Source organism: Pan paniscus, chromosome 7 (genome assembly GCF_029289425.2).
Source record: "Pan paniscus chromosome 7, NHGRI_mPanPan1-v2.0_pri, whole genome shotgun sequence".
NCBI lineage: Eukaryota > Metazoa > Chordata > Mammalia > Primates > Hominidae > Pan > Pan paniscus.
In genome coordinates, this window is record NC_073256.2 from 60,824,615 (window position 1) to 60,851,461 (window position 26,847).

The following is a 26,847-nucleotide window of genomic DNA, read 5'->3' on the forward strand; positions in this document are numbered from 1 at the left end:
TCTATGCTATAAACCACATTACCCCTACTTACTGATCAAAAATTATTTAATTAAGGTACACCCAGAGACTAGCCTCTGGAAGACTGTTCAATATTTTCTAGAAACTGGGGGGGGCCAGGCACGGTGGTTCATGTCTGTAATCCCAGTACTTTGGGAGGCTGGGGCAGGTGGATCGCCTGAGGTCAGCAGTTGGAGACCAGCCTGGCCAACATAGTGAAACCCTGTCTCTACCAAAAATACAAAAATTAGCTGAGGGTGGTGGCATATGCCTGTAATCCCAGCTACTTAGGAGGCTGAGGTGGGAAAATTGCTTGAACCCGGGAGGCGGAGGTTGCAGTGAGGCAACATCACACCAGTGTACTCTAGTCTGGGCGACAGAGTGAGACTCCATCTCAAAAAAATAAACTAGGGACCTTCATAAATTTAGTTTTTTGTTGGGCCCATATTTGATTGTGTCAGTCCATTCTTGCATTGCTCTAAAAGAATACTGGAGACTGGGTAGTTTATGAAGGAAAAAGGTTTAATTGGCTCATGGTTCTGCTGACTGTATAGGAAGCATGGCACTGGCATCTGCTAAGCTTCTTGGGAGGCCTCAGGAAGGTTTTACTCATGGTGGGAGATGAAGTGGGAGCAGACACTTCACATGGTGAAAGCAGGAGCAAGAGAGAGAGAGGAGGTGCCACACTTTTAAACAACCAGATCTTGTGTCAACTAACAGAACTCACTCATCACCAAGGGGATGGTGCTGAGCCATTCATGAGGAATCTGCCCCCATGGTCCAGTCACCTCCCACCAGGCCCCACCTCCAATACTGGAGGTCACATTTCAAGCATGAGATACGGAGGGGATAAACGTCCAAACCATATCATTGAATCTTGTAATATAAACTTATAACCTGAATAGAAAAACAGGTGTATGATTTATCTCTTAAATCTGTAGCACTTGCTTGAAATCCACTAGAAAGAGCTCCCCTAAGCACAACCACTTCTATGCACAAAATACAGCCCTTTTAAACTTCAAACAAAAATTTCACTTTTTTGCCCGAGTTCTCCTCTGGGCTTTTAAGCACAAGTGGTCAAAATGTGTAAGTAAAAACACTCCTTGAAAGCCCTGCCTTTCAAATATTAAAATTATATAAATATAAAATATACAAAGTTATCAAATGGTAAGTAAAGCTACTGAAAATGTGAAAATGCTTTATAACTTGCAAAGGACTATACAAACATATCTTTTGAAACTTCTTTATTAACCAAATTATTTTGTAGTGAAATGCCATTTCCCTTCTAAGAAATGAATGGAAATAAACAATAGAGTTATTAAGGAAAAATATAGTATTTGCTGTGATAATTTTCCTGGTTAGATGTAAGAATTAATTTACTTTTAACTTCAGATGCTATCATTTTTTACCCCCTAGGATACTGTCAGGCACCAGCCCTTCACCAGAAATTGTTTAAAGATTTATTTGGAGAGAGAGATGTGGCTCGGTTATAGTATATGTATGTCAAAACATCACACAGTACACTTTAAATATATACAATTTCAATTCTTTGTTGTTGTTGTTGTTGTTTTGAGACCGAGTCTCGTACTGTCACCTGGGCTGGAGTGCAATGGTGCGATCTTGGCTCATTGCAACCTCCGCCTCCCGGGTTCAAGCAATTCTCCTGCCTCAGCCTCCCGAGTAGCTGGGATTACAGACATCTGCCACCATGCCCAGCTAATTTTTTGTATTTTTTAGTAGAGACAGGGTTTTACAGTGTTGGCCAGTCTGGTCTCAAACTCTTGACCTCGTGATCCACCCACCTCTGCCTCCCAAAGTGCTGGGATTACAGGCGTGAGCCACCACGCCTGGCTTCAATTCTTAAAGATTTGAATTAATTGAGTCCCTAGATTAGAAATAATTTTTTTGGTTACAGAGTCCCATCAGTTTTCTGGAAAAACGGACAAAAGGCTAAAGCTAGTTTCATTCATCACAAGGTCGCCATCTCTTAGTTCTCTAGTTTCAGGCTATTTCACTTGCTACAAGATTTGATTTTAAGAGAGATCTGTATGGAAGCATTTTAAAGTTAATGTCCAAGATTGAGCTCAAATGCAATGTGGATGATTCTTTATTTTGAAATATTTATAGCTTTTCTATTTTTTGGCATACTCTTAATCGAGCATGCTGCCGATTGCTGGTCAATTGGCTTCGACACAGTAGTCCAGGGCCACAGTCGCAACGCTGGAAGATTTCTGGAGCTTGAGCAGTGTCTTTATGCCCTCTTCTGGAGCAGACCTGTCCCTCCAAAAGGACTGGCTTACAAATTTTCGTCCAAAAATGACGAGCACAGCAAAGTCCAGGGCCACAGTCAAAAGTTCTCAGACAACTTTCTCCCTCTTGTCCTGTAACAAGGTTAATGTGGGCTTTAGTGATAAATAAGGAAAGTGGCCTGCTGGGGGTTTGCTACTGGGATAAGGGAATGGGACCTATGACTGACAGCCACAAAGTAAAAACAGACACAGCACGCAGGTCTCACAGAGCTAGGTGTTACGCTAAAAGCAGTAATGCCATGGCGACTCCACCCCTACCCATCAGAATTGATCGTTGTTACTGGCTGCAGACTACCTTAGGCTACTCTCTACGTGACCCCCACAGCTTCTTACAGAAAGAGATAACAAACAGCACATGCTTCCTAAGTGTTTCTGGGATGGAGAAGAATAAAATCAGTCTCACCCTATCCTTAAGAGGCTGGGAGGAGAAAATGCATTTCTGAAATAAAATATGCTGCGAATGCTGTTCTTACCCTTCCTGCCTTGTGATTTCTTAATACTTGGCTTCCTTTTGGGTTGGTTTTCCTGGACTGGGTGCCCAGTTGTTCCTTCTGCATGTGTGCCATCTTGCTCATCAAGCTGCCTTTCTAATATTGGGGTTGCATCTTCCATCGTAGTACAAACATCTGAGGGACAACCAGGTGTAACTAGAATTATTAACTTCAAGGGGGAGAACCACAGACACACTAATTATCCTACTGTTGCATAGTTTGGCAGCACCTCTGCCTTCAGTTTATAACTTTCTAGATTTCTGGAACATGTGCTAAATATTTACATGCTCGCATGTGGCAGAGAAAGTAGCTAAGTGGAAATTGCATTCCATTAAAGGTAGTTAATGGTATCCAAGTGGAAATGGAAGTATTTGAATGATTACAACTTGAGTCTTTCCTTTAAAATCATTATCTCCAAGTCATTGGCAAGAGCTGTTGCCAGGAAATAAATTATTTTGTTTCATTAAGAAAAGGCAAGCCGGGTCCGGTGGCTTACACTTGTAATCCCAGCACTTTGGGAGGCCGAGGTAGGTGGATCACCTGAGGTCAGGAGTTCGAGACTAGCCTGACCAACATGGTGAAACCCTATCTCTACTAAAAATACAAAAATTAGCCGGGCATGGTGGTACATGCCTGTAGTCCCAGTTACTCCAGAGGTTGAGGCAGGAGAACCACCTGAACCCGGAGGCCGAGGCTGCAGTGAGCTGTGGACAACAAGGGCGAAACTCCGCCTCAGAAAAAAAAAAAAAGGAAAAGAAAAGGCAGCTGCATACATTTACTTCAAGCATGAATCTAGGAAGCACCATTAGAGAGTGCCTACCCTGGAATATTCTAGTCTATGGGGCTTAGACACTACCTTCGGTTTAAAAACCACTGTTGGCGTTATGTCGCTCACCGTTCACACAGAGTGTCCCAGGGCAGCACATGGCATCTCGCTGGCACCTCCTCCGCAACCCACGACATGTAGCACAGAACGGCTTCTCATCGCGGGGCTGGAGGCAGAACTTTCTGGTATTGCAGTCCGTGTCAGACAGGCACTGTGAGCCCTGTGGAGGGAATCTGTTATCACAAGGCTAGGAAACCCAACACGATGGAAGATGACTTATTATTGAAGGCAGGAGGCGGAGGGAGCCAAAGGACAGTAGCGCTGTGACAAACCCTGGGCAGCATCTTACTCTCCAGTGGAAATGGTTTTCTCCCACAAAGGGAAGCTCACGTCACCCGGGGAGACCTAGGCGCTGCAAAGGCTATTTGAGTTTGAAAAATTGACTTAACTCAGAATTTAGTTTTCCTGTGCTCTTTGTGAAAATGAGAAAAAATGTTTTCCTATGTGTGTCTTAACAGGTGAGTATGAGATTTTCAATATATCTTAACTCTAGAAGCTGGCTACAGTTTCATTAAACATACTATTGATGTTTGTGGCATTCCTATTTGATTTTTTACTCTAGTGAATCACATTTAGCTTAGAGACCCTTCCCTAAGTGAACTGTCCTTTGATTTTCAATGATGCCTCATTGACATAGAGAAAGAGATACCGAAGATCAATTGTTCTCATACACAGTTGATGCTTCTACATAGACATACAACGTAGGTATATCATATATGATATATGTAATAATCTATAAGATATATAATAACATATACACATACATAAAGCGATTCCTAAAACAACTCTTTCTGTGAAGTTAGATGGTGACAAGGCAATGCATCATGGCCCTCTGTTTAAATTCTCATTCCCATGTTTGCTTGCTGGCTGTGTGAGCTTGGGTAAGCTCTTCAACATCTCTGAGTCTTATTTCCTCATCTGGAATTAGGGGATATTTCACCTATCTCAAATTGTGAGGAAGAGTACATGACGTATTACATGTAAAAGAGCTGGCACATAGTAGAGCTTCCAAAGTGTTCGTTTATTTCGTGATTTATAGACAAACGTATGGCCGAATGATGTGAAAAGCCACTGTGTTTATTTCATACATTCACACTAAGGCCACTGATCCTACCAGGATGCCCTCCCAAATCTGAAACCAATTCAATTTACCTGCTAGGTAAGACATTTCATACATGAATCAGAATGACTTACTAAAGCCTAAACAAAACACCCCAGCTGTCAGCAGTCCCGTACCTCGCCCCCCTCCCTAGCAGCCTTACCTTCCGGGCCCCATGCAGGTCAGCAGAGCTCCTGATGTGGTTGAAGTCCAGGACCAGAGCTCCCAGGGGAGAGCAGAGCCAGCTCAGCCCCAGCAGGACGGCCGCCACCATCCTTCAATCCCGGGGCTCCTGGAGGGTCCCAGCACTGTGTGTCACCAAAGCGAGGCTGCTCTCCACCCAGAGCAGAGCTTCCACTAAGCTGGCAGCTCAGCACGTCGTCTGTTTGTCACTGCTTTTTCTGAAAGAAGTAAACCTTAGTCTGAGTAAGGTGCGTGAAATCGGCTGAGCAAAGTCTGACCAGCAGGTTCCTCCTGAAACTATTTATAACCAGATGTGCCTCCTCCCCGCTCCGTTCCTTCCTCCTGCCCCACACAGGCTTCAACAAATCCCTTCAAATCTGTTTGATCAATAGTTCAAAACAAGGACTCAATAGAAGGAGAGAAGAGGCAGGGCCATGCGGCTTCTCCTCCAGGGGTTCAATCCCTCTTAATTATTGCATATCAAAGTTAGTTCAAAGGGCCACGGCAGAGCAGGATGTCTGTATCAAAGGCAAACTCTGATAATCACCTGCATTTCCTACCTTCAGTAATCCTTTGGGGGTAGGGAGGGAGTCTGCCCTAAGATCTGTTTTCACAGCTAATTGTGCTCAAAGAAAGGATGAATCATACTGGCCAATATGCTATAGAGGATGCCAAAAACTAATGAGGTACAAAATACACTGAGAAGCTGTAAACTGGGCTTCAGATAGTGAGGACAGATAGAAAAAGAGAAAACGCCCCCTGATTAGCTCTGGCATCCAGATGTCAAAATCCCAACCGCTTAAAAGTTGTGAACGTAACAGCACCTGTTCTGACTAAATGCCATTTGGGAAATTACTTTCCTTTAAATGAAAATCGAACTGTTTGAAGTTAGGGTTATTAGGAAAATAATGTAATTTATGAAAATCCCATTTTTTAATGGTGGGAACAATGATAGCGCATTTTACACAATTCAGTACGAAGCTTTGGGTCCATTTTATCAGCAACATATTTAATTTGTGTTGCATTATGTAAAACTCACTTAAGCAGAACAAGGATCCAAGTCTCTGGCTGATTTCAGATGAAATTTCATGTATTTCCAATTTTCCTAATATGAATTTTTTAAAACTTCTGCTTCATCCATTTCCTGTCTGATTTTTTTCCATTTGGAGTATTAGGTAATTTAGACATGTGCTTATCACTGTCTTAAATACTTTAAGGGTAGAACAATCTAGATCTGGATCAAAAAATCATTTTTTCTCTTCATTGTTTCATTGCTCTTAGCATAGTCATCTAAAATGCATTTTTTTCTATGCCATAAATGATAATCTTATTATTTACTACATATTCCTGCAGAACAACCTAACATCAATTCATTGACATGAATCTCAGCATTCTGTGCATGGGAACATTCTCAATTTTGAGTAATGCAGTGCCATTCCGAAGGTGATGCAGGTGATTCGAGCCTTCCTACTACTTGGCCCTTGTCCTTGGGTTGGTATTGCTTGTCTACCTCTCGTATGGAAGTTACTTATTTTAATCCCTTAAACTGACATCAAACAACACCCTTTGATAGCATGATAACCCTGGTGACTAGGGGTGTTACAGAATTTATTTTGAAGTTGTACAATTATGACCAAGGATAAAGGAAAGAGCCCCAGGGTTCTGTCTCTGCTGGGTTTCTCTGCTTCCTGCTGCCTCACTGTAAGGGAATTTCAGGTTACCAAAGGCCCCTGGCAATATACACAGGCAAAAGAACTGATGGGAACTCCTGTAACACGGCACAAACAGCCACTGAGCACTTAGAGCACTTGGCATGGAACAGAGCCTCAGATTACATGTTAGGAATAAAATTTGAAACTCCAATGGCCAGGCACAGTGGCTCACACCTGTAATCCCAGCACTTTGGGAGGCCAAGGTGGGAAGATCTCCTGAGCTCAGGAGTTCAAGACGAGCCTGGGCAACATATTGAGATCCTGTCTCCACAAAAAAAAAAAAGTAGGCCGCGTGCGGTGGCTGACGCCTGTAATCTCACCACTTTGGGAGGCTGAGGTGGATGGATCACCTGAGGTCAGGAGTTCGAGACCAGCCTGGCCAATATGGTGAAACCCTGTCTCTACTAAAAATATAAAAACTAGTCGGGCGTGGTGGTGGTCACCTGTAATCCCAGCTACTCGGGAGGCTGAGGCAGGAGAATTGTTTGAACCTAGGAGACCGAGGTTGCAGTGAGCCAACACGGTGCCACTGCACTCCAGCCTCGGCAACAGAGTGAGACTCCATCTCAAAAAAAAAAAAACAATTAGCCAGTCATAGTGGTGTTCACCTGTAGTTTCAGCAACTCAGGAAGCTGAGGTGGGAGAATCATTTAAGCCCAGGAGATTAAGCATATATATATATATATATATAGAGAGAGAGAGAGAGAGAGAGAGAGAGAGAGAGAGAAAGATCCAGACAGAAAACTTGTATGTATGGATGACAGACCTGGGTGACACAGAGAGAGAGAGAGATCCAGATAGAAGACATGTACATATGGATGATTTCAATGTATTATGACAAGCACTAAAATAAAGGTATAAATATAAGGGTGGAGGACTTATGAAGATATAAATACAGACGAAGGCATGATTTAGACTTTCTAGAGAAATAAAGGAATGTGTTGACAGATGAGGTAATATTTGAGCTGAATTTTGTTGGTTGCATAGGAGCTTCCTAGGTTGGGAAGTCGGAGATATCCTCACCTGGGCTCAGAGGGTGAGGTGTGTGCAAGAGGGAGGAGGTGCACTCAGGTGCTAGTGAGAGATCGTGTGGCTGCGGCAGATGATGGAAGGATGAGATGAAGCAAGATGCAGACCCTGATATGCCATGCTAAGAAAATCAGATTCTATTCTCTGCACAATGTAAAGTCATTGGAGATACATCAGACTGAGAATGCCATGATCCGCTGGGTGCAGTGGCTCATGCTTGTACCCAGCACTTCGTGAGGAGGATAAAGCAAGAGGACCACTTGAGGCCAGGGAGCAGCCTGAACAACATAGCAAGACCCTGTCTCCACAAAAAATAAAAAACCTGGGCATGCCAGCACTTGCCTGTAGTCTCTGTTACTTGGGAAGGTGAGATGGGAGGATCACTTGAAGCCAGGAGTTCAAGAGCAGCCTGGGCAACATAACAAGAACCCATCTCTACGAAAAATACAAAAATTACCCTGGTGTGGTGGCACGTGCCTGCAGTCCTAGCTATTCAGGAGGCTGAGGTAAGAGGATTGCTTGAGCCTAGGAGGTCAAGGCTGCATGATCCTATCACTGCACTCAAGCCTGGGTGACAGAGCGAGACCCTGTCCTCCCACCAACAAGAAGGAAGGGAGGGAGGGAGGGAAAGAGAGAAAGAGAGACAGAGAAAGAAAGAAAGGAAGGAAGGAAAAAAGAAAAAAAAGAAAAGAAAGAAGGGAAAGAAGAAGAGAGAGAGGAAGGAAGGGAGGGAAGGAGAGAGGGAGGGAGGGGGAGAGAGAGAGAGAAAGGAAGAAAAGAAAAGAAAAAAGAAGAGAGGAAGAAAGGAAGGGTGAAAGGAAGGAAGGAAGGAAGAAAAAATGAAAGGAAGACAAACGAAAGGAAGGAAGGAGAGAGAAGGGAAGGAGAAAGAAAAAGAGAAAGAAAGAAAGAGGAAAGAAAGTGAGAGAAAGGAAGGAAGAAAGGAAGAAAGAGAAAGAAAGAAAAGAAAAGAAAAAGAAGGGAGGGAGGAAGGGAGGAAAAAAGGAAGGAAGGAGAGAGTGGAAAGAGAAAGAGAGAGAAAGAGGAAGAATATGAGAGAAAGAAAGGAAGAAAGAAAGAAAAGAAAAGGAAGAAAGGAAGGAAGGAAGGGAGGAAAAAATAAATGAAAAAAGGAAGGAGAGAGAAAGGAAGGAGAAAGAGAGAGAAAGAGAGAGAAAATGAGAGAAAGAAAGAAAGAAAAAGAAAGAAGGAAAGAACGAACAAACGAAAGAGAAAGAAAAAGAAAGACACTGGTGTGATCTAATTTGCTTTCAGGGCACAATGCTGGTGGCAGTATGGTGCTTAGGTTGCACTGGGAGAGAGGGGAGGCTGGGGGCCACTTAGGACTCAGTTGTCATTGCCCCGATGACAGTGAAGAGGTCCAATTTCAGGCAGTGACACAGTGACAATGGGAACCAAGCAAAGGATGGGAGTCTGAAGTTCGAGCTGCATCACTGGATGTGGGAGTGGGGAGGGAGGGGAGGAGGAGCTGGGATGATCCTGCCTTCTCTGATTTGGTGCACTGGGTGGGTAGAGGTGGGCCTAGAGACAGAGAATTCAGGATGAAAATCAGGTTGGGGGAGCAGGATAAGAGGGTGCCTTGAGAAAAGCTGTCCGCACAATCAACTGTTTGCAGGATATCTACTGTGGAGATATAAGAGTAGCCATTGTGTCTTCCACGAACCAGGCTCTCCGTTTTGCCTCTGAGAGACAGAGAGGAGTGGGTGCAGGCACCAGATGCCAGAGGATCACCAACAGGGGGTGAACAACACTGAAGAGCGACCCTGTGCCTGTCTGTGTCTGTCCATCTCTGTCTCTGTCTCAGCACTGACAGAATGTGGGCTTTGGGGCCGGGCCTGACTCTATTACCAGCTGGGCCTCCTCTCCCCTGTCTGCCCTGATCTGTGCATACGCCAGCCTGTCACAGCGCTTCTAAAACCCCACTGCAATTGCCTACTTCTTTGTCTCTACAACTAGACCATGAGCTCGAGCCAGGCGCGGTGGCTCACGCCTGTAATCCAAGCACTTTGGGAGGCCGAGGAGGGTGGATCACTTGAGATCAGGAGTTCAAGACCAACCTAGCCAACATGGTGAAACTCCATCTCTACTAAAATACAAAAATTAGCTGGGCATGATGGCACACACCTGTAATCCCAGTTACTCGGGAGGCTGAGGCAGGAGAATTGCTTGAGCCCAGGAGGCAGAGGTTGCAGTGAGCCAAGACTACACTACTGCACTCCAGCCTGGGCGACAGAGCAAGACTCCATCTAAAAAACAAAAACAAAAACACGACAAAAAAACCTCTAAACAAATGCCTCTCATCCATTTTCCAGGCCAGAACTTTCCATCTTCCATAGACTTTAGTGCCTAGCATCTCCCATGGCCCTGCCTTAGCAGGCTGTCAATGGACATGTGTTCGATACAACTCATCAAAGAAAAACCTCCCTTAATCTGAGGCCTCATTTTGCAATAAGACTAGGGTTACGGTCTCTAAAAAGCCAGAGCAATTTTGGAGGAAAGTAGGTATGTGAAGTAGTTTTGGGAAAATGACATTTGGTATATTTTCAGATTTCCCAAGGCTGCTTGCCTGCTACTAATCAGCACAGTGTCCCTCAGCGAGAATGCCAACAACTGAAATGAGATGCCCCCCTGTGGCAGCGTCTACTGCCAGGAGCCCGCATCTCCATGATTTGGGGACTAGAGATGATGGGGCAGTGGGGAGAGGATGCACGGTGAAGCAGTTGTGGAGAGGAAAACTTAAAAAATGTTTCTGCTTAAAGGGCATCCTCTTTGCTCTTAGGTCAGGCCACAAGTTTCACGGCACAGGCCACAGCAGCAATGACCTCGCAGAATTCACTCCACAAGGCCTCCTGAGCGGCACCTGGAGCCGTGGCTGTCTTTTGAAAAGCGGCACCACAAGACACTCCTTTAGCCACAGAACGAAGGAAGCCGTCGTGCGAAGTTCTGGCCAAGGCACTGCCATACTGATGCCCCCTGGCAAGGATTATGGGTTAACTGAAAAATCTCAGGCTGATGCTTCAAGTTTTGCAGTGAGCACCTAGCCCATGGGAACACTAAAATCGAGTAATACTGACTAAGCTTAGAGGAAATGAAATTTCTCAAAGAGAAATTTCCAGAGGTCCCAGTTTCTGCACTGATTCCACTCTTTGGGTAAAAATTGCAGACTCGTGTTTGAGACCTGCCACCTGTGTCCTCCCGCATGACAGCTGCTGTGGTTCACGTCAAAGGCTGGGTGTCAGAACCGATCATTTATACTCACTCGGGAATGGAAATTTTTATTTGTTATGCCTCCTGTGTCAAAACCAGTTTGATTTCCATAAATTTTGCTTTCCTTAAAACAAAATCAAAGTAACGGAAGCAAGCAGGTCTTTGGCAGAATCTCACAGGAAATATTCCATCAAATAAAAGATGAGAAGGGGCATGTTGATGGGGCGGGCAGACAAACCGCAGGATGTGATCACAGAGATGACAGAAATGTTGCCATTTGGTTCCCTGCGGTCAGAAGGTAAGGCCAGCCCTCCATAAGGCTGGGGAGTGAAGGGCAGCACCCAGGGACAGCACAGGGGGGACGCCAGGGTGGCTGGTGCCAGCCACTTTTGCAGACGGTATAGCCTCTGGCAGGTCATGTCACACTCAGCCTCAGTTCCTTCTGGTCTTGAGGGCCTTTTACACACCAGTGTTCTGGGAGATTGGGCTGGCATCTGCCATGGCCTCCAAGTTGCTCAGCTCCAGGAGGCACCTTTGGACCATGTTCCATGCACGTGGCCCACGCCTTTGGAGCTGTGCAATGTGCTGGTGCAGGGAACCTCCCTTTCCAGCAGCAACAGCCTTGGAGTTGTCCTGACTCCACATCAGGCATCTGGCTGGGAATAGCACCAGGGTCCCTGGACCCTCCTTCCTCAAAGATAGGCTCTGCCATTGTTTTGTTTTAAAATAAAATCAGGTTGGCCGGGCACGGTGACTCACACCTGTAATTCCAGCAATTTGCGAGTCCGAGGCGGGCAGATCACTGGAGGTCAGGAGTTCGAGACCAGACTGGCCAACATGGCGAAACCCCGTCTCTACTAAAAATACAAAAATTTGCCAGGCATGGTGGTGCGCGCCTGTAATCCCCGCTACTCAGGAGGGTGAGGCAGAAGAATCACTTGAACCTGGGAGGCAGAGGTTGCCGTGAGCCAAGATCATGCCACTGCACTCCAGCCTGGGGAACAGAGCAAGACTCTGTCTCAAAAAAGAAAAAAAAATCAAGTTGTGTCCATTTGTGCCTTCCTAGGTCCTAAGGGCCACACCCCCCGCACCCCCCTACCCTGTTCCTGGGCACTATCCCGCTTTCCTTCCTGTGTGCCACGCTGTGGCTGACATGTTCATGGGACGCAAAACATGGTGGGGGGAGGTCTGCCATCTTTGTTTTTTTTTTTTTTTTTTTTTTTTTTCTTTTTTATTGATCATTCTTGGGTGTTTCTCGCAGAGGGGGATTTGGCAGGGTCACAGGACAATAGTGGAGGGAAGGTCAGCAGATAAACAAGTGAACAAAGTTCTCTGGTTTTCCTAGGCAGAGGACCCTGCGGCCTTCCGCAGTGTTTGTGTCCCTGGGTACTTGAGATTAAGGAGTGGTGATGACTCTTAACGAACATGCTGCCTTCAAGCATCTGTTTAACAAAGCACATCTTGCACCGCCCTTAATCCATTCAACCCTGAGTGGATACAGCACATGTTTCAGAGAGCACAGGGTTGGGGGTAAGGTCACAGATCAACAGGATCCCAAGGCAGAAGAATTTTTCTTAGTACAGAACAAAATGAAAAGTCTCCCATGTCTACCTCTTTCTACACAGACGCAGCAACCATCCGATTTCTCAATCTTTTCCCCACCTTTCCCCCCTTTCTATTCCACAAAACCGCCATTGTCTTCATGGCCCGTTCTCAATGAGCTGTTGAGTACACCTCCCAGATGGGGTGGTGGCCGGGCAGAGGAGCTCCTCGCTTCCCAGTAGGGGCGGCCGGGCAGAAGCGCCCCTCACCTCCCGGACGGGGTGGCTGGCCGGGCGGGGGGCTGACCCCCCCCACCTCCCTCCCGGACGGAGCGGCTGGCCAGGTGGGGGGCTGACCCCCCACCTCCCTCCCGGACAGGGTGGCTGGCCGGGCAGAGGGGCTCCTCACTTCCCAGTAGGGGCGGCCGGGCAGAGGCGCCCCTCACTTCCCCGACGGGGCGGCTGGCCCGGCGGGGGGCTGACCCCCCCACCTCCCTCCCGGAGGGGGCGGCTGGCTGGGCAGAGGGGCTCCTCACTTCCCGGTAGGGGCGGCCGGGCAGAGGCGCCCCTCAACTCCCGGACAGGGCGGCTGGCCGGGCGGGGGGCTGACCCCCCACCTCCCTCCCGGACGGGGCGGCTGGCCGGGCGGGGGGCTGACCCCCCACCTCCCTCCCGGACGGGGCGGCTGGCCGGGCGGGGGGCTGACCCCCCCACCTCCCTCCCGGACGGGGCGGCTGGCCGGGCGGGGGGCTGACCCCCCCACCTCCCTCCCGGACGGGGCGGCTGGCCGGGCGGGGGGCTGACCCCCCCACCTCCCTCCCGGACGGGGCGGCTGGCCGGGCAGAGGGGCTCCTCACTTCCCAGAAGGGGTGGCCGGGCAGAGGCGCCCCTCACCTCCCGGATGGGGCGGCTGGCCAGGCGGGGGGCTAACCCCCCCACCTCCCTCCCGGACGGGGCGGCTGGCCGGGCCGGGGGCTGACCCCCCCACCTCCCTCCCGGATGGGGCGGCTGGCCGGGCGGGGGGCTGACCCCCCCACCTCCCTCCCGGATGGGGCGGCTGGCCGGGAGGGGGGCTGACCCCCCCACCTCCCTCCCGGACAGGGCGGCTGGCCGGGCAGAGGGGCTCCTCACTTCCCAGTAGGGGCGGCCGGGCAGAGGCACCCCTCGCCTCCCAGATGGGGCGGCTGGCCAGGCGGGGGGCTGACCCCCCCACCTCCCTCCCGGACGAGGCGGCTGGCCGGGCAGAGGGGCTCCTCACTTCCCGGTAGGGGCGGCCGGGCAGAGGTGCCCCTCACCTCCCGGACGGGGCGGCTGGCCGGGCGGGGGGCTGACCCCCCCACCTCCCTCCCAGACGAGGAGGGAGGACGCTCCTCACTTCTCAGACGGGGTGGCTGCCGGGCGGAGGGGCTCCTCACTTCTCAGACGGGGCAGTTGCCAGGCAGAGGGTCTCCTCACTTCTCAGACAGGGCGGCCGGGCAGAGACACTCCTCACATCCCGGACGGGGCGGCAGGGCAGAGGTGCTCCCCACATCTCAGACGATGGGCGGCCAGGCAGAGACGCTCCTCACTTCCCAGACGTGATGGCGGCCGGGAAGAGGCGCTCCTCACTTCCTAGATGGGATGGCGGCCGGGCAGAGACGCTCCTCACTTTCCAGACTGGGCAGCCAGGCAGAGGGGCTCCTCACATCCCAGACGATGGGCAGTCAGGCAGAGACGCTCCTCACTTCCCAGACGGGGTGGCTGCCAGGCAGAGGCTGCAATCTCGGCACTTAGGGAGGCCAAGGCAGGCAGCTGGGAGGTGGTTGTAGCGAGCCGAGATCACGCCACTGCACTCCAGCCTGGGCGCCATTGAGCACTGAGTTAACGAGACTCCGTCTGCAATCCCGGCACCTCGGGAGGCCGAGGCTGGCGGATCACTCGCGGTTAGGAGCTGGAGATCAGCCCAGCCGACACATCGAAACCCCGTCTCCACCAAAAAAATACGAAAACCAGTCAGGCGTGGCGGCGCACACCTGCAATCACAGGCACTCGGCAGGCTGAGGCAGGAGAATCGGGCAGGGAGGTTGCAGTGAGCTGAGATGGCAGCAGTACCGTCCAGCTTCGGCTCGGCATCAGAGGGAGACCGTGGAAAGAGGGGAGAGGGGAGAGGGGAGAGGGGGGAGGGGGGAGGGGAGAGGGGAGAGGGGAGAGGGGAGAGGGGAGAGGGGAGAGGGAGCTCTATCTACCACACAGTCCTTCTCTGAATATTTTTTCTGTCGGTCTGCCATCTTTGGATCTGGGCCCTAAGATGCAGACCAAACTGGGTCTCATTCTTCAATTCTTTATTTTTAGGGACAGGGTCTCATTTTGTCACCTGGGCTGGAGTGCAGTGGTGCAAGCACAGCTCACTGTAGCCTCAAACTCCTGGGCTCAGCTCCCCGAGTAGCTGGGATTATAGGCGCATGCCACCGCAACAGCTAATTTTTGTATTTTTTGTAGAGATGGGGTCTTGCTATGTTGCCCAGGCTGGTCTTGAACTCTTGGGCTCAAGCGATCCTCCCACCTTGGCCTCCCAAAGTGCTAGGATTACAGTCATGAGCCACAGTGCCCAGCTACATCTGATTCTTTTCTTTAGATTTAAGTGGTGAATCCTGTTGCGTTAGGAAACCCAGTCTTTCTAGGTGTTGAGGTGTATCTGGCTCAGCGGGTGTGATCTTGGCCCCTCTGTCCCAGGCTCCTGCCTTGAGTGTCGTCCAGGCCTTCCCAGGACTTTGGCCAAAGAAAGCCACCTGCAGCTGAAGTCTCTCTATTGGGGGGCCTTACCCAGCCAGGAGTTTCCCTCTGGGCGTCTCCATGTTAAAAATGAAGACACCGAGACTCGGAGGGACCACTAACCTGCCACAGGCCCACAATGAGGGGGCTGCAGACCTGGGATCTGAACACAAGAATTCTGGTTTCAAAGTTCATTCTTTCCTCTATGCCTGCTACACATGTCACTAACTGACATCTATTTCCAAACACCAAGTTGATGAAAACAACATAAAATCACAAGGAACACTGCCTGGGCTATTTTCCAATTACGACTCTGGTTGTATGTCACCTCCTTCTTTCCCAAACTGTCTCTGATTAAATGGAAGCTAGAGCTTCACTAGGAAGTGACTGAGACTAAATGACTTGTAGGTGGTGTCATCAGGGCTGTAACATAGCTGTGTGTGGTATGGTGACAACATTGGTTTCTCCATAAAACAACTTAGTAATTACTTGCTGCCCTTCTGACATTCAAATTAGACTTGTGGCCAGGCACTCTAATTCCAGCACTTTTGGAGGACAAGGCAGGAGGATTGCTTGAGCCCAGTAGTTTAAGACCAGTCTGGGCAACATAGTGAGACCCCATTTCTACAAAAAATAGAAAAATTAGCCTGGTGTGGTGGTTCACACCTGTAGTCCCAGCTACTCGGGAGGCTGAGGCGGGAGGATCGCTTGAGCCTAGGAGGTTGAGGCTGCACTGAGCTGAGATGGCGCTGCTGCACTCCAGCCTGGGCAACAGAGTGACACCCCGTCTCAAAAAAGAGAAAAAAAATCTAAAAACGATACACAAATTAGATTCTGACTTTGGTAGAAAGTCCTCAGACACAGCTCATATCCTAATTCATAGCTGTGTTCATAACCTCATGAAGATCTTGGGTGAGGCTCTGGGACACATGGGGAGTGGGAGGGGACTTTGTCACCTTGGCCCCCCCATACCGCCCCTGCCCCCACAGGTCTGGCTTCTCTTTTACCTTGTCTCCTTGCTCCCCCTTGTGGCAAAGAGTGAGGTGCACATTCAGAAGGCCCAGCACAAAGTCCAGGCTCGTGATTCCAGGAGCATTTCCCAATTTCTGGTGGAAATTTCCCATGGAATAGCACTGTCCTTCTCATACATCTAGGTTCTTCCCCAACTTATGCAAGTGAGCCTCACTTTTTCAATTATAAAAGAAATACATTCCCAAATCTTAGAAATGTTGGAAAATACAGAAAAGTATGAGGAAGAAAATTAAAGTCAGATATCTAGAAATTTTGGTAAAATTTTCCCAATTTTTTTCTATGCAGTCACGTATACATATGTACATGCAGCATTTCTTTATTTAATATGCAATATAATTAATCTACTATCAGTTCCAAAATTAGCCATTACTAATGCCTACATCTGCTCATGTGCGCCTCTTCTTCCCAATCCCTCTGTCTGCCTCCCCGGATTGGAGGTATACACTGAGGTTGCTGTTTTCAGAGACGAAGTCTCACTGTGTTGCCCGGGCTGGAGTGCAGTGGCCATTCACAGGCAGGATCAGAGTGCACTACAGCCTGAAACTTCTGGGCTCAAGTGATCCTCCTGCCTCAGCCTCCCAAGTAGCTGGGGATATAGGTGTGCACCACTGCACCCAACTTGATGTTTATGTTTATTGCTCCCTTGCTTCTTAAAATTACAATACACACACACACACACACAATTGGGATTACACTGTACATATACTTTTGTTCCCTCCTTTTTCTTTTTTCAATGAGCCTTTCTTCAAGATCATCAAATATTATCAGAACCCATGGCTATACCACAACCCAGAATATGGATGTATTATAGTTTATTTAATGTCCTCTAGATGTTGGCCATTTGGGTTCTTTTGGCTTTGCTTTGTTTTTGTTTTGAGATGGTGTCTCACTGTGTCACCCAGGCTGGAGTGCAGTGGCGCCATCTCGGCTCACTGTAGCCTCAACCTCCTGGTCTCAAGCGATCCTCCCAGCCCCTCCTGAGTAGCTGGGAACACAGACGTGCGCCACCAAGCTCAGCTAATTTTTTATTTTTTATAGAGATGGGGGTCTCGCTATATTTTTCAGGCTGATCTTGAACTCTTGGCCTTAAGCGATCTTCCTGCCTCAACTTCCTGAGGTGCTGGGATTACAGGCGTGAGCCACCATGCCAGGCCAGCTCTTTTTCTTTAAAGAAACGGAATTGAACTACACAGCTGGCTTCAGAATCATATCCTACACTCAGGGTAATTGAGCTATGAAGTCTTTACAGAAGAGCTGCTGTTCTCAGCTGTTTTTTCAATCTCTGAGAGTAAAACTATACTAACCTTCCAAGATTTTTTTCTGAACGAGGCCACAGGGGGTTACCTTGGCTCAGCGGGTGACCTGGGCTGGGAGCCTGCTCCCTTGGGGACAGCATCTCCCTGGGCCTCTGCACTCAGATGCTTTGGGTGTTTCCCTGGATGGCAGCTCTGAGCACTGTCATTGTGCCCTGGACACGAAAGACGCTTAGCAAACATCCCTCAAAGGAAGGCATTGAGAGTCCCTTCCCAGCTCTAAAATTCTGATTCTATTGTTTTGACAGGAGAATGCCATGGGTATTGGTATCAGGATTCGGACTGAGAAAGCCCTTTCCACACTTCCCAAGAGTTTAGATCGCAGTGTGGGTGGGGAATGAGAATGTGAGAACGAGTGCATTATTTGGCTGTAGTTCTGAGGTAGTGAAGGCCAGTCTTTTTTTTTTTTTTTCGAGATGGAGTTTCACTCTTGTTGCCCAGGCTGGAGTGCAATGGCACGATCTCTGCTCAATGCAATCACCACCTCCCAGGTTCAAGTTATTCTCCTGCCTCAGCCTCCTGAGTAGCTGGGATTACAGGTGCCCTCCACCATGCCCAGCTAATGTTTTTGTATTTTTAGTAGAGACAGGGTTTCACCATGTTGGCCAGGCTGGTCTCAAACTCCTGACCTTAGGTGATCCACCTGCTTCAGCCTCCCAAAGTGTTGGGATTACAGGTGTGAGCCACTGCGCCCAGCCAATGAAAGCCAGTCTTGATAAGGACATTAAGTGTGAATCTAGACCGAGCTAACTGGACAGGACTAGAGGGACAGGAAGCAAAGGATGGATCCTTCCTGCAGCAGCTGACTTCCTCCACGGTTTTCTCATCACCTTCTTGCTTCAGGTCTTTCTGGATTACCTGGGACTGGTGTTGTTAGGTCCTTTCAGAAGAAAGACCTTCAGATAACAGAATGTTGTGAAATTTCCATTAAAAAAATTTTTTTTAACAGATAAGGATCTTGGTCTGTCACTCAGGCTGTGGTACAGTGTATGATCATAGCTCATTGTAGCCTTGACCTCCCATCCCAGGCTCAAGCCATCCATCCTCCCACCTCTGCCTGCTCAGTAGTCAGGACTACAGGAGGCCACCATCACCCTCAGCTAATTAAAAATGTTTTTTTTAGAGACAGGGTCTCACTATGTTGCTCCGCCTACACTTGTACTCCTTGCCTCACAGGATAGTCTGAAGTTGTGGCTCTAATATTCATATGTATATGAATAAATGTGAGTTTTGCCTGTATAGCTTTTAAACTCCTTTCTTTTCTTTCTTTTTGTTTTGTTTTATTTGAGAGGGAGTTTCACTCTGTCCCCCAGGCTAGAGTGAAGTGGGGCAATCTCAGCTCACTGCAACCTCTACCTCCCAGGTTCAAGCAATTCTCCTGCCTCAGTCTCCTGAGTAGCTGGTACTACAGGCATGTGCCACCACGCTCGGCTAATTTTTGTATTTTTAGTAGAGATGGGGTTTCACCATGTTGGCCAGGCTGGTCTCGAACTCCTTATCTCGGGTGATCCACCCGCCCGAGCCTCCCAAAGTGCTAGGATTATAGGTGCAAGGCACCGCACCTGGTCTAAACTCCTTTCTTTTCTTCTCTTCTTTTATTTAATTAATTAATTAATTAATTTTTGAGACGGAGGCTCACTCTGTTGCCAGGCTGGAGTGCAGTGGCATGATCTTGGCTCAGTGCGACCTCCGCCTCCCAGGTTCAAGTGATTCTCCTCCCTCAGCCTCCCAAGTAGCTGGGACTACAGGCGCACACCACCACGCCCAGCTAATTTTTGTATTTTTAGTAGAGACGGGGTTTCACCATGTTGGCCAGGATGGTCTCAATCTCTTGGCCTTGTGATCTGCCTGCCTTGGCCTCCCAAAGTGCTGGGATTACAGGGGTAAGCCACTGTGCCCAGCCAACTCCTTTATTTTCATGTGTTATTTACTGATGAACATTTTCTATAAGCCAGGTAAATTATGCACTATGGTTACATTATTTGTTTGTTTTTGGAGATGGTGTCTCTCTCTGTCGTCCAGGCTGTAGTGCAGTGGCGCAATCACAGCTCACAGCAGCCTTGACCTCCCTGGGCTCAAGTGATCTTCCCACCTCAGCCTCTCAAGTAGCTGGGACTACAGGCACATGCCACCCATGCCTGGCTAATTTTTGTATTTTTTGTAGAGATGGGGTTCAACATATTGCCTAGGCTTGTCTCAAACTCCTGGGCTCAAGCAATCCACTGCCTCAGTCTTCCAAACTGCTAGGATTACAAGAGTGAGCCATGGCACCCGGCCTGGATACATTATTTGATTTAATATCCACTACAATCCTGAGTAGATATTAAGTTAGTTCTGTTTCACAGATGTGGAAACTGAGGCAGAGAGAGGTTAATGCTTGCCTAAGACCACAGAGTTGGCAAAGCTGAGACACAAATTCAGCTCTTTGGACTCCTAAGCTCACTTTATTTCGGCTACTAGGTTATACTACCTTGCTTATGACATTGACCATATTTGGCCTCATTCAGCAGATATTTGTCCAAGTCTTACATTATGAGTCTCTTGGGGACATGTATCTTACTTATCTCTTATTAACTTCAAATACCTTTCACACAGCGGTCAAATCTGATATTTGCCTTTTGATTCAAGCAGCAACTTGGTATTGTGTACTGTGGAGTATCACAGACTTTGTGGGGGACTTTTTGTCTCTTTTTATTTCAAAAAAAATTTTAAACTCAGTGGAAAATTTCAAGAATAGTGCAATGAACACACATATACGTTCCACCTCGATTAACCAATTGTTAACATTTTATCATATTTGCTTTTTCTTTTTTTCTGGATCATTTGAGGGTTAGTTGCAGCTACATGATATTTCACTTCTAAATACTTCAGCATGCATCTCCTAAAATCAAGGCCATTTCTGCATAACCAACGTACACTATCCTTAGAATTTTTTTTTTTTTTTAGACGGAGTCTTGCCCTGTCACCCAGGCTGGAGTGCAATGGCACGATCTTGGCTCACTGCAACGTCCACCTCCGGGGTTCAAGTGATTCTCCTGCTTCAGCCTCCCCAGTAGCTGGGATTACAGGCACCCGCCACCATGCCCAGCTAATTTTCTGTATTTTTACTAGAGTCGGAGTTTCACCATGTTGGCCAGGCTGGTCTCGAACTCCTGACCTCAAGTGATCCGCCCCCCTCGGCCTCCCAAAGTGCTAGGATTACAGGCGTGAGCCACCGCGCCCGGGGCCCCCTCAGAAAATTTTACATTGTTGCCACACTAATCTACTCTCCATTCAAATTTCCCCGATTGTCCCAGTAACGTTCCTCTGTAGCTGGTTTTGTTTGTTTGGTTTTTATTCGGGGTCTAATTTAGGATCACACATTGCTTTTAGTGTCATATCTTTTGCTTCCTTTAACCTAGAGCAGTTCACTAGCCTTTTTCCTAATCTTTCATGAAACTGACATTTTTGAAGACTGGGCAGTTGTCTTGCAGGTCTCTCAGTTTGGATTTGCCTGATTGTTTCGTCCTGAAGAGAGGCAAATTACACACTTTTACAAGAATATTATCTCTGTGTCCGTCTCTGTGCCTCACACCAGGGGCATATGTCAGTCCCTACCATCCCCCGTTTGATCAGTCTCTTTGATGTGAAGGTACCCTTTTCTCTTTAGTGAGTAATCTATGGGGCTGATACTTTGAAACCATATGAACATCCTCAACGGTCCACTGATCATTTCAGCCTGAATCAATTATTATCATGGTGGTTCCAAGACGATGATTTTCTATTTCTGTCATCTATTCTACCTTTATTAGTTGGTCTTCTCCTCTACAGAAGGGCTTTTTCTCCTCCACATCCTCTGCCCCTTTGAATTATCATCTCTCACTACTTGTGGGATCTTGAATCAATCAATCACTTACCCCCTGGGGACCTGTGTATTCTCATCCTTAAGACGAGATGACCTAAGAGTGACACTCTTGAAGTCTGGTCAGTCTGAAATGAAATTCCCATAAGGGGCTGGGCGTGGGCTCAGGCCTGTGATCCCAGCACTCTGGTAGGCGCAGGCGGGCGGATCACTTATGCCGTGGAGTTCGAGACCAGCCTGGAAACATAGGGAGATTCCCGTCTTTACCAAAAAAAAAAAAAAAAAAAAAAAAAAAAAAAAAAATTAAACTAGCCGGGCGTGGTGGCGCGCTTCTGTGGACCCTCCTACTCAGGAGGCTTAGGCAGGAGGACGGCTTGAGCCCAGGAGGTCGAGGCTCCAGTGAGCCAAGGTCGCGCCACTACACTCCGGCCTGCGGCATGCCTCAAACCTGGGGTCCGGCACCCTGCGGCCTTTTCGCGGCCGCACCCATGGCAACAGTTAACTAGCAACCTCGCGCATTCTCGCGAGAATGAGTCCCTTCAAGGGCACAGGTGCGGTCCCCTGCCTCTTGGGCCCCCAGTCAACCTCACTGTCCACACCGAGCCCTCCTGGGCACGCGCGCTGCGGAGCCGGACAGTTGGTGGTGCTGGCTTGGCCCGGCTGTTCGTCTCCGCGCCTTGCTCCGAAGCGCGCGACCGTGGCGCGACACGCCGGCGCACAGGCGCTCTCGGGGAGGGGCGGCGCGCAGGCGCGGCTGGGGGGGTGCGAGGCTGCGCAGGCGCGGACGGCGTTGGTTTGAAGACCTTCAGCGTTGCCCTGGCGGAGCAGAGGCAGGCCCTCGGGGTGGAGGTGAGGAGAGCTGAGGCCGCGCGGGCTCCAGTCCCGGAGAGCGGTGGGCCGCGGCCGAGCAGAGCGCCAGGCGGGAGGCGGGCCTAACGGAGGCTCTGTGGGCAGGGAGCAGGCTACCGGAGCGCGGGGGGCCGGGGCCGCTCGCTCCCGCCGGGACCCGCCCGGCCCACCTCAGGCGATGGAGCCGCAGCACGGCGGGGCAGGTGGCCTCCGGGCGCGGGCAGCGACCTATCCCGCCGGCGTGTGGACCGCACTTTCCTCCCAGGGGTCAGCTAGAAAGGAGATCGGTTCTAGGGAAGTTGGATCCTCGAACCCCACACCCGTCTCCCGCCCGTCCCTGCCCCCTCCTTACGGCCGAGGGAGGGTGCCCTGCGTGCAATTCAAAACGGAGAAGCGAGGAACGAAAAGGGCTCTGTACTGGCTGTCAAGTTAGTGGCTTTGTAAAGCAGTAGCACCCGGCTAACGCCTTTCCCCGTCTGCGTCTCCTGCAGCCTCTGTGCAGTGTGCACATCTATGGGCAGGTGCATTCTGTAGAGCTGGTGGAGACGTGTGGTTGTAGCTTTACTCTCGAGGAACATGAAGTTTCTGTTGTTCTCGATTTTTGCTTGATCATACTAGCAGTGCATTTCCCATCAGAGTCATAGGCCTGAAAAAGTCAGCTTGAACTAGGCAGAATTGAGGTCAGTTAGTATACTAAACCAGCTACGTGACTTTTGCATAGTATCTGGTACTGGTTTTGAAAAATAAGAAAACAAAATGCTGAAATATTGTAAATAGTCCCTAGACGTATATATGGTGCTTCTAAACATTTAAGTGTATCTTTTCTCGGCAGTATGAAAAACCAGACTGTAAAGCTTTAACATTTCTATTTCAATATATACTGCCTGCATTTCTATACTTACTTCCCAAATTACAGACTTCTGGCAAAATTTCAACAAATATCAACATCAGTTGTAATCATAAAGAGTAATATCAAATTGCAATTGGGATAATATAAAAAGCCTAGAATTGATCACTTTAGTACAAGGGATTGAATTGTAAAATAATCGTTCTGTAAGTGAATTATGAAACCTGGTAGCTTAGAGCAAAGTTTTACTATGGAATGAGTCAGTACATTTATACTACCGTTTCCTCTTTAATTTTTTTTTCTTTTTAGTTTTTTATACTAGTCTCTTTATATCATAGTGTCTGTCATATTTGACAGGTTTATGTTAAGGAACAAAACTTAAATGCATTCCCATTTAAGTGCATCATATGTATATGTTTGGTATGATGGGGTAGGCAGAAGCTTAGCAGAAGTCTGGATTAAGAGCTGGGCTATATATAAATAAATATGAGCTTAAATGTGTAGATCATTCAGGCGTAGCAATTGCAAGGGCTAGCTGGTACTCTGGATTTTTCTGACATATGGGCTAATGGCACTGCTAGAGGTGGCTCTGTAATTGGTTAGACATAGCTTTTGAGTCTGCGAGAGGAATACAGAAGAACCTGCTGCAGAAAGATTTCCCATGATACAAAGAGGGCAAAGGAATGAGATAATCAGCAGTGTTGATAGCTCTGAGAATTTGATATGAGGGTCATATTACCAGTAGCAAAGCTGGGCAGATTTTTAGTAGGCAAGATGAAAAATCAAGGCACCTGAGGTTTTTGAAGGCTTTAACTTCAGAGTTTACACTAACTTTTGGTAAGCAGGTTGCTGCAGGTAGAATCTGTCATATTTCTGGTTAATGGGTAAAATTATAGCACTTTAAGAAGAGCTTTGAGAGAAGATATATTCTAGATGAATACACTTCAATTCGTATGGTAAATTCTTATTTTAAGAACTGAATTTCAGAGGAGAAAAATGTTAACCCTGAGGATTTTGATTGCATCTTTTAACAGTTTCTTTAAAAATTTCCATTGTTGTCTTATACAGGTCTTTGGTTTCATAAGAGCCTGAGAGAGATTTTTCTAAGGTAAATTTTGCATATATTTTTAAAAGAAGTCCAGTTTAACATAGCATCTTTTTCATCCTGTAAGAACTTACTTTTCTTTGAAATGCAATCAGAAAGATGACCTCTGAATCTCACGGGAAAACTGTTTTATTCTCAGTATTCTGGAAAGGTCTGTTTTTTAAGGAGCAGACTGCTGTCTCATACCTTTGATTGCATTAAAGCATTAATGATACACAGGAAGAGAAAACTGTATATCCCTTCTCACAGGATTAAACAGCAGAAGAACTGTGGGTGAATAAATACTAAATAGTTATTTTTATTCCTTTGCCCTGTTTTTCTTTATAAGATATGTGTAACACACCAACATACTGTGACCTAGGAAAGGCTGCTAAGGATGTCTTCAACAAAGGATATGGTAAGTATGCTATTGTAACTTTCCAATTTGGGGTAAAGGTTAGTGTTGAATGCCTACTGTGTGTAAATACTGTGTTAGTAAAATAAGGGTAAGTCAGCATTATTCCACTTCACAAGATTTAAGGGGATAACTATTAACAGGCTGTTAGACCTCATTCTTTAGAGGCAGAACCCCTTACAAGCATTAAAAGCAATTATATACATATACAGATGCATATACATGTCCATATTTAATGTTATCTGGAATGTAGAATAATATATATAACATTTATGTCTCTTTGTCTGGCCCTGAGGACAATTAAATTAGGGGGTAGAACTTTTCCTCCCTCCAAACAGTGGCATTGTTTTTATGAAAGTGACAACATAACTTTTGACTTCTTTGGAGTAATGTATATTCTGATCCTAAATAAATATTTTTTAGGTTTTAAAATTTAACTTAAATTTATGTGCTGTACATATTTGATTTTTTCTTATTAACTAGTAATGTTAACTATATTTTAAACGATATATATAGCAGCACACTATTTTCAGCAATTTTGATTCTTGGAATAGTGCATATTCCTTTCATTTATTTTTTTCTTTAACTTACATTTTAAAAGTATATCTTTATTCATTTTGAGTGCTTGAAAATTATACTGCATTTATTTGGTTATAATTCAGTTTCTTGAGGAACTCTCACCCAATGAAAATACTATGCATTTTTCATATGGAAGGTACTATAGGCTATTTCATAATTTCTGAGTTGCAAAAACTAGTGAATGTCACATTTTGTACATTACTGTGTTTTTGTGTGTGTGTGTATAGGCTTTGGCATGGTCAAGATAGACCTGAAAACCAAGTCTTGTAGTGGAGTGGTGAGTATCTAATATATTTTTAATGAATGTAACATAATTAACTTAAAGGAATCTGTTTAAAATCATGACAGTCTAGTTACTTGAACCAGCACCATGCTGTCTTCCCCACAGCTTTGTCCTCTCAGATTCTAAACAGCATTCTTAGCCAATTAAAATAAACAACCAAGTTGAATTTTTGAAGAGACCTTTTGTGTTTCTCACAGTATACTACAGCTTTCACTCAGAAGATGTAGAATATATATTTTTTGACCCATGTCATATGTTTATACTTTCATGAATATGTATATGGGCACCAAAAACCTTACTTCCATGATAATGGGTTCATGGAAATTTTATTACCCTTTTACAAAAACAAATTAACTTTACTCTGCCCCTTCATGATTAGTTGAAACAAAATACGTAAATAAAATGTATTTCTGCACGTATGCATGTACATTATTCTACAGTTTTTAACTGATGTTTATAAAGTTTTTTTTATTGGAAGTAAAGACTACAGTAAAGGCTATGTTGGCATATTTTCAAAGTATCATTAACAATAGCTTTTGGCTGGGCGCAGCGGCTCACACCTGTAATCCCAGCACTTTGGGAGGCCGAGGTGGGCGGGTCATGAGGTCAGGAGTTCGAGACCAGCCTGGTCAACATTCTGAAACCCCGTCTCTACTAAAAATATACAAAAAATTAGCTGGGTGTGGTGGCACGCGCATAGTCCCAGCTACTCGGGAGGCTGAGGCAGGAGAATCTCTTGAACCTGGGAGGTGGAGATTTCAGTGAGCCGAGACCAAGCCATTGCACTCCAGCCTGGGTGACAGAGTGAGACTTTGTCTTAAAAAAAAAAAAAAAAAAAGGCCAGGTGCGGTGGCTCACGCCTGTGATCCCAGCACTTTGGGAGGCCGAGGCGGGCGGATCACGAGGTCAGGAGATCGAGACCATCCTGGCTAATATGGTGAAACCCCGTCTCTACTAAAAATACAAAAAAATTAGCCAGACCTGATGGCGGGTGCCTGTAGTCCTGGCTACTTGGGAGGCTGAGGCAGGAGAATGGCATGAACCCAGGAGGCAGAGGTTGCAGTGAGCAGAGATCGTGCCACTGCACTCCATCCAGCCTGGGCAACAGTGCAAGACTCCGTCTCAAAAAAAAATTGCTTTTATTTAATAAATCTCAGCAAGTAGGTTAAGTTTTAATTTACCTTACTCTGATTTCTCCTCATTGGCTGCATCGTTTTTGGTATTTATCCATTCAAACCCATGCAAATTTTATTTCTGAATGTATAATTAGAAGGACAAAGGCATGTGGAATTCTAATGATACTGTGTATAATCATGGTTTGTGACCATCATTCTTTCCCTGGGTTTCTCTAGAGTAAATAAATATATATGCACCTCC

General features: G+C 47.1%; 3 protein-coding genes across 5 annotated transcripts in view; 1 reads left to right on the forward strand and 2 right to left on the reverse strand.

The window, feature by feature from the left end:
• On the reverse strand, window positions 1-22,126 carry DKK4 (dickkopf WNT signaling pathway inhibitor 4). Of its 2 annotated transcripts, XM_003823284.5 has the most exons (6): window positions 21,999-22,126; window positions 21,469-21,650; window positions 4,947-5,184; window positions 3,694-3,844; window positions 2,781-2,933; window positions 1-2,379 (listed from the first exon to the last, which is right to left on the reverse strand). In XM_003823284.5, the coding sequence occupies exons 3-6, from the start codon at window positions 5,055-5,057 to the stop codon at window positions 2,120-2,122; spliced, it is 675 nt and encodes a 224-aa protein (XP_003823332.1). In that variant the 5' UTR covers window positions 5,058-5,184; window positions 21,469-21,650; window positions 21,999-22,126; the 3' UTR covers window positions 1-2,119. The 2 variants fall into 2 exon arrangements, with proteins under 2 accessions (XP_003823332.1, XP_054972494.1); XM_055116519.1 differs by lacking the exon at window positions 21,469-21,650 and having other exon boundaries at window positions 21,999-22,112.
• The window catches only part of PLAT (plasminogen activator, tissue type), a 507,407-nt gene that overhangs the window by 197,016 nt on the left and 283,544 nt on the right, over window positions 1-26,847 (reverse strand). The window lies entirely within an intron of this gene.
• The window catches only part of VDAC3 (voltage dependent anion channel 3), a 14,284-nt gene continuing 9,380 nt past the window's right edge, over window positions 21,944-26,847 (forward strand). The window contains exons 1-4 of one of the 2 annotated variants that reach the window (XM_003823280.5): window positions 21,944-22,262; window positions 24,178-24,217; window positions 24,543-24,611; window positions 25,415-25,464. In XM_003823280.5, the coding sequence (XP_003823328.1) occupies window positions 24,545-24,611; window positions 25,415-25,464 (117 nt within the window). In that variant the 5' untranslated portion in view covers window positions 21,944-22,262; window positions 24,178-24,217; window positions 24,543-24,544. The remainder of the gene's footprint in view (window positions 22,263-24,177; window positions 24,218-24,542; window positions 24,612-25,414; window positions 25,465-26,847) is intronic. The other variant, XM_055116517.2, reaches the window with a different exon arrangement.